The sequence below is a fragment of the Borostomias antarcticus genome (genome assembly GCF_949987555.1).
Source record: "Borostomias antarcticus genome assembly, chromosome: 10".
Taxonomy (NCBI): domain Eukaryota; kingdom Metazoa; phylum Chordata; class Actinopteri; order Stomiiformes; family Stomiidae; genus Borostomias; species Borostomias antarcticus.
In genome coordinates this window covers 9357937-9365745 of record NC_140243.1, presented here as the reverse complement: position 1 = coordinate 9365745, position 7809 = coordinate 9357937, and the positions used below count along the sequence as shown (strand labels likewise).

At 45.5% G+C, this 7809-nt stretch overlaps 1 protein-coding gene across 1 annotated transcript; it reads left to right on the top strand.

The window, feature by feature from the left end:
- Nucleotides 1-383: 383 nt before the first annotated feature.
- Nucleotides 384-5597, top strand: slc34a2b (solute carrier family 34 member 2b; the record flags this gene model as incomplete). The annotated part of the gene is made up of 11 exons (XM_084444460.1): nucleotides 384-537; nucleotides 1068-1196; nucleotides 1401-1544; nucleotides 1959-2070; nucleotides 2187-2382; nucleotides 2623-2718; nucleotides 3117-3241; nucleotides 4087-4250; nucleotides 4596-4712; nucleotides 4830-4954; nucleotides 5058-5597. 11 exons carry the CDS (start codon nucleotides 384-386, stop codon nucleotides 5595-5597), a joined length of 1902 nt encoding a protein of 633 aa, XP_084300586.1.
- Between the last annotated feature and the right edge of the window lie 2212 nt (nucleotides 5598-7809).

The following is a 7809-nucleotide window of genomic DNA, read 5'->3' as shown; positions in this document are numbered from 1 at the left end:
TAGTCTATTCATGTGGAAACGGGAAATGGCTATGACGGGTTTGCGCTGGGAGGATACCTTGATTTTAGGAACATTTAAATAGGACACAATGATAGTTTTGTGTCCAAATGACAGTTTGATTTAATATGATAAGAACTGGATTGTACAAGGCTTAGGCTACAGTTACAGGAGTATTACAGAATCATATTTCTAATTAAAAGTGTCTATATTTAGACCCTTATGGCTAGTATTTCCTCTCATTCATTTCTGCAGGCCATGGCTCCTCGCCCAGAACTCGGGAATGGCTCCAGTCCTTCACTTGGTATGTAGCTACCCTTCTGTGATGCCCTCACCTCTCCACCACTAATGCTGGTGCTAACATGTCTTCCAACAAGTCTTCTAACATGGCTTCTTACCCCTCAGATAATGCCATCGCAGCATCCAAAGACTCGGTAGTCCTGCCGGCCTACTCTACTGTGGACCTGGTGGATGAGAGTCCAGCTGCTGAAGACCTCTGGGACGTCCAAGAGCTGAAGGACACGGGGCTGAAGTGGTCAGGTGAGAGAACGACTCACCCTCTCCATCCCAACCTGGTCTCACCCGGCAGATGTCAGAATTCGACGTTTGTCCATCGCCTCCAAACGTCATATATAGACTGCATCATACAGTTAGAAACGCAGACGTTTATAACTGTATGATGCCGTCTATATATGACTTTTGGAGGCGATGGACAAACGTTGAATTCTAATGTCTGCCGGGTGAGACCAGGTTGCTCCATCCCCAGCAGGGTGGCACTCTACTCCTTAATGCTATCAATAAAGAATCTAATCTGAATATTAATCAGTTCTATCATGGAAATTATTTCAATTACAGATTGATGAGTTAATACGATTTTTTTTGCCTCAAGCTTTTCAATTTTTGCATTTTAAGTGAAGCTCACTTCCTCAATGGAATTGACCCCAATCTACTCATTGTGATATAACATTTGTGATAACATTTAAATCAAGGCTTGTGAGGTGATCAGCTGTCAGAGCTCTAGGCCAATGTTTCCATCTTTAAGGTCAGTCTCCTCTCTCTCTTTGGACCAGAACTGGACACTATGGGCAAGGTGATGAGGGTGCTGACTGCCGTAGTGAAGTTCGCTATGCTGGTTGGGTTTCTCTACTTGTTTGTCTGCTCTTTGGACGTTCTGAGCTCTGCCTTCCAGCTGGTAGGAGGTGAGATGAACCCCTCTTCGTTTACCATACACATCTTCGAGTTCATATCCTCATGTTTCGAGTTGATGTCCCATTTTCAGTCAAGTCAAAAGAGCGTCATATTGCCATAAAAACATCTATTATCTTGCCGTCCTCACACTGCATTTTAAGGTTTCTAGGCCATTTTATGACATCATGTTCTCCTCCCGTGGGTGTTGTCCTCAGGGAAGGCGGCCGGGGACATCTTCCAGGACAACGCGGTGCTGTCCAACCCGGTGGCGGGCCTCGTCATCGGGGTGCTGGTCACAGTCATGGTCCAGAGCTCCAGCACATCCTCCTCGATCGTGGTCAGCATGGTGTCATCTGGACGTGAGTTCAGCTTTTACACACCTACACACACCCACCTCAAACAGACACACCTACACTCCTACACACACACACACACACACACTCTACTGTGTGTTTAGCCTAAACACACTTACTCACACACTTACTCAGACACACATTACACACAGACATACGCACACCCCTTACACACATTACAAACAGACAGACACACACACACACACTCTTACTCACTCACTCACTCACTCACTCACTCACTCACTCACTCACTCACTCACTCACTCACTCACTCACTCACTCACTCACTCACATGCATGCATTAGACATGCATTACACACACATACACACACACACACACACACACACACACGCACACACACACTCACAAAAACATACTATTAATTGTTCCACACTGAAGTTAATTTATCTCTACTGCAGTGTTAGAGGTCCAGTCGGCTGTGCCTGTCATCATGGGAGCCAACATAGGAACGTCTGTCACCAACACCATCGTGGCTATGATGCAGGCAGGGGACAGAAATGAGTTCCGCAGGTACACCTGAAAACACGACTTATTAAAACCACAGTCAGCTACACACAGTACTATGTGGTGATCCCGATCACATGTTACAAATAATACAATTATGAACGTGGTTCTTTTTCTTCCAGGGCATTTGCTGGAGCCACAGTCCATGACTTCTTCAACTGGCTATCGGTGCTGGTTCTTCTGCCCTTGGAGGTGGCCACAGGTGTCCTGTATAAACTCACCAAGCTCTTGATCGACTCGTTCCACATTCAGAGCGGGGAGGACGCCCCGGACCTGCTGAAAGTCATCACGGACCCGCTCACAGGCTCCATCATACAGGTATTAGAAACCTGGCTATGGATTAGCATTCAATCCATGTAGATGGATCATACTGTAGCATGTTCACTCTGTATAGAGCTGATTCTACATGCAGAACAGTCACAATAAACCTTGTCTTTTACTAACTATATTGTATACTACAGTGTATTCATGTCTTATACTCATAATGTATTTTAAATTATATTAGAACAAGATTCAGAACTAATGAATGTCCAACTAAGATGTCCTTGTTTCCTCCAGTTGGACAAATCAGTCATCAGCGACATCGCCACGGGTGACCCAGCGGCTAGAAACAAGAGTTTGATCAAGAGCTGGTGTAAAACAGAGACTAACACGGTAGGACATAACCCACCATCAGAGCAGTCAATTGGCTGAGGTAGCCAAACAGCGGACCGTCTCTGTCTGAACAAATGAATCCGTGTGATGATTTATGAGTTTTCCAGCAGTAAAAACAAGATAAGGCTGAAGTACATATAAGAATGTTACTCGCTCCTGCTGTGTTTTGTCAGTTAATGGTTGATAGCTCCTTGTGTCTTGTGCCAAGCTAAGTTTAACTTTAGTGATTTATTGCTCCTCGTATATCATGTTGAAGGTGGGAGGGTATGTTAATAATACTCCACATGTCATGATATCGATAAGCTTATTGTTTTAGTCCTGGGGATGAGCCGTGAAACTTCTCGCTTCATACTTTAATGTTCTTCATGTTTGACTTCCTGTTTTTTTTTTTGTCTCAGACTCTGACCAACGTCACCGTCCCAGGACCGGAAAACTGCACAGCCTTCGCACTCTGCTGGCAGGAGGGCGACCTGACCTGGACACAGGTGAACGTGTCGGAGACCATCAACCTGGAAAGATGTGAGTACAGTACATCACAGTGACTGAACGGCCAGGACGATCACACAAACCTCCACGTAGTGCAGTTAGGGAATACCTGTGAAATCTGAGAGAAGCCCCCCTGCCAAAAATACCCTACCCCCTCCGTCTACACCAACCTACCTTGGACAAGCCCTGGTGCACTCACCCTCTTCAAGACAAGTCCAATGATACTAGCACAATGCCTCCCATTCAATTCTCCACAGTGACTCAGCAAATGTCCTCCACTGCCTTCTCTACCTGATCAAAAGACCCATTCATCCTGCTCAGCTGAAGCACCTGAGTGAGTCCCAACAGGCCGAACACCAGGCCCCCGATCGCGGTTCAGCCACGAATACCATCGTGCTCTCAGCCAATCAAACAGGTTTTCTCCCTCATGTTTGCCCAGATAGAATCCAGTGATCTGTAATGCACCCCCCCTCCCATGATCTGGGTCATCAGTCAAGTCACTGCTTAGTGCCCAGACTGGGGTTTAGGCAGAGAGAGAGAGACCCTGTTGACTGTTCTGTGGACATTCCTGATTCGATTTATCTGAGGTCTGTTAGTCTTGAGCAAATATAATGGCATCCAAGAGCAGATATCTCTGAATCAAGCCTGTTTATATTCATCACTGAAACCTGTATGCCCGAGGCCTAGAAAAGGTTTGAATGGAATACAACTTTATTGTTTAGTCAAGGCTAAAAGCAGTTAAAAACGCCACCGTCACCCAGGATATACAACATTCAAGAACACCACACACAGACCGCCATCATCGCATCAGACATGTCCGGTGTCTATCTTAGTATAAGCCCTATAGCGTGACAGTAGGGTTTTGTCTCTCCCTGTAGGCAGCCACATCTTCGCCCACGTTAACCTGCCGGACTTGGCGGTGGGTCTGATCCTGCTGGCCCTGTCCCTGCTGGTGCTCTGCACCTGCCTCATCCTCATCGTCAAGCTGCTCAACTCCATGCTGCGCGGACAGGTGGCCGTGGTCATCAAGAAGGTGCTGAACACAGGTCAGCGATGGCACTTTCTCTTTCTACCCCAGGTTCCCCTGCATGCCTCCCTTAAACTGCACTTTCAAGGCTTTTTAAGGCCCTTGGGGACTTTTGAGAACCCTGCCGTCCTGTTTGATAGTCAACGCAGGTTCACCTGTCCTGCTGCTTGATGAGCTACTCAGGTAAAGCCACCCTGCTGCTTTAGAACATCACCTCAGGTGTCTCAGTTCTGTAGAGTGATGGAAAAAGTTCAGGTACAAAAGATTCGTAACCCAGATGAACAGATGAGATGATTAAACTGCAGTCATCTTTTGCTATGCTGGGCTTACATTAACATGCTGCTGTAATGTTTTGTTTGTCCAGACTTCCCATTCCCCTTCAGCTGGGTTACTGGGTACATCGCTATCTTGGTAGGAGCAGGAATGACCTTCATCGTCCAGAGCAGCTCCGTCTTCACCTCAGCGATCACGCCGCTCGTCGGTAAGTGTTGATCGCGTTCTGTCTGGCGCCGTTCCCAGCTGTTGCTGTAGCCGTATGGCTGGTGTTATTGATTTTCTCTGCCCATCTATAAAGTCTTCTCTCACTCCACCTCAACAGGTATTGGGGTCATTAGCATTGAGAGAGCCTATCCCCTGACGCTGGGCTCCAATATAGGCACCACCACCACAGCTATACTAGCAGCTATGGCTAGTCCAGGGGAGACCCTAGCCAATTCGCTGCAGGTTAGTGCCACCGAAGTCTCTCTTCGTTTGTACATTTCCATAGTCTTGCCTGACCGTCTGCAATAATGCCGTACGTCTGACTGACTCCATCTTCTTCTCCTAGATTGCGCTTTGCCATTTCTTCTTCAACATCATGGGGATCATGCTGTGGTACCCCATCCCCTTCACCCGGGTGCCCATCCGTCTGGCCAAGGCCCTGGGGAACCATACGGCCCAGTACCGCTGGTTCGCTGTCGTCTATCTCGTCCTCTGCTTCTTCTTCCTGCCCCTGGCCATCTTCGGCCTGTCTCTGGCAGGCTGGCAGGTCTTGGTGGGCGTGATGGTGCCCATCATCGCCCTGGTCGTCTTCGTCATCATCGTCAACGCGATGCAGTCGCGCTGTCCACAGTTCCTGCCCAGCGGGCTGCGCAGCTGGGACTTCCTGCCCCTTCCCCTGCACTCCATGGAGCCCTGGGACCGCATGGTGACGTGCTCCATGGCCTTCTGCGGCGCGCGCTGCTGCTGCTGCTGCAAGTGCTGCCGGAGAAACGACGAAGAGGCGGAGGGCGGCAAGGACATGAAGAAGAGTCTGGAGATGTACGATAACCCTGCTCTGTCTAGAGAGGGTGAGCCAGAGGAGATTGTCAGAGCGACGCATCTCTGAAACAATCACAACTTTGAGTATCAATTACCCGTACTGTAAGATAAATATGCTAACCTATGTTGGTGTACATTTGTAATCGTTCAAGGCTTCTCAGGCTTTGTTGAATTGAACAGTATCTTTTTTGATGATACAACATACAGTGCTACTGTATGTGCTAAATCATACATCATGGGGAATATCGCCAGAAAGTGTTGAGGCTTAATAGACTGAAGACCGTGAAGACCCTAGAGAAGAGACCAAACCCTTTAAAAATTCAGTAGGTTAGATCTAGCATAGAGGGGAAAGCACCTCAAAAATAGTCAGTGATAGCATTTGCTGCTTTTGTTTCAGAGCTTCATTCAATTCAGTTCAATTCAATCTTTATTAAAGACACACGCCGTTGTTTACATAAACTGATTATTATCCCCTCTTTAGGGAAATTATTGTGTTTTTCTATCTCGGATGTGCTTTTATAATATCCTTGCCCCCTTTTTCTAGGGGTTTGGTCATTGCTCTGCATCAGCACATTAAAACCCGTAATATTTATTGGAAATAGTACTGTAAGCTGCTACATGGAATTATACCACAGACCCTAAAGACCTACTTATTTAGAAATGCTTTTTGTATGAAATGTGTATATTTTTTATATATTAATTTGTGTCTCTATTTTCTTCATGACTTTGTGATTTTTTCAGGACTTTGAGATTGTTTTCACACTGAAAAGTGCTTTATACAGGAAATAATGAATTATTATTATTATTTTATTATTATTAATGACATCGTATTAGTATATCATCCTTTCTATTTTATCAATGGAAATATGAATGGTGTATTGACTTGATGTGGCACTCCAAATATTTGTTGTTGTTTTAAAATATTTAAATGTTAATAATATTTGTAAATAAAAGATTGTTATTTGTACAGGTCTTGTTGAACATCATTACCTTTCAGTGCTTTTGTAGACTATTGGACCATGATCAGGTGGTTATGATCTTTTGCCGGAGGCTCAAAACTCTTCAAGAAGTACTACCACGATCCTCCCTCTTAGGCACCTATTGTATTTTAGATTGTTATTCTTGCACTTTGCCTTCAGCACTAGATTATGCTCTTAGTCACTTGTTTTAGAAAGGAGATGCACTTGTGAGTTCTGGCAAGTAGTAGTACATTGGCTTTTCCTACGTTTAATGCAATTATTGTCGTATTAAGTCGTTTTGGATAAAAGCGTCAGCTAAATGACTGTAATGTAATGATCATACAAAGAACATTGTTTTTTTTTAAAAAGCTAAAGATTCTTAGATGCCAAAATAAAAATCATAAAATAAAATCATAAAAATAGAATAACCAGGCCAGGTCAAGCCTGGCTTGTGTGCGTGGCTGGTTTGTTTCTGTTCAGTTTCTGTTCAACAGAAACTAGTCATGCCACTGAAAAAGCAGTGAATTGAAATAACATGAAATAATGTCTGATAAATTAAGATAGGTCTTGTAGCCTGGACACATCAGTTCCAAAACATTAACAACAGCGTTTGTTTAGCTACATATAGACTAGATGAGTTTCAGTCAGCATAGAGGGTCTCTGAGAATGTCCCGCGTGGGAGTCCTATGCTTTGACCACTACTCTACTTGTGGAATTTTGGTAAGGGATAAAAAGGTTGAAATGATGAAACGTGTGGAGGTTTGGGGTATAGTCCCATAAAGTCATGCCCACCAGGTCTTGAGCCCCGGTCTCCCGGGTGGGAGTCCAATGCTCTGACCACTACTCTACTTGTGCAGGGGAGATTGGCGGGTTGATTTTGGTGTCCTTCTTCCAGTCCCTGTGTGGGTTGGGGTTAGAATAAGGGTTGGGGCTGGAACACGATCTGACCTATAAGGCAAGGGATAAAGGTTGGAGTGAAAGGATGAACATGTGGAGGTTTGGGGTATAGTCCCATAAAGTCATCCCCACTGGGTCTTGAGCCCCGGTCTCCCGGGTGGGAGTCCAATACTCTGACCACTACTCTACTTGTGCAGGGGAGATTGGCGGGTTGATTTTGGTGTCCTTCTTGATTTTGGTGTGCTGGGACAACTGCCTCTTGTGGTGCAAACAGAGAGATGCAGGCCAACATTGTCAGGAGTAAGGGAGGGTAGGAGGGAGTGATAACCCAACAAACGCTATACTAGCTGCGCGGCTGGCCAGCCATGCGCAAAAATCGATTTATATGAAAAAAAGTGACCTTACTTGAAAAAAGTGACCTTT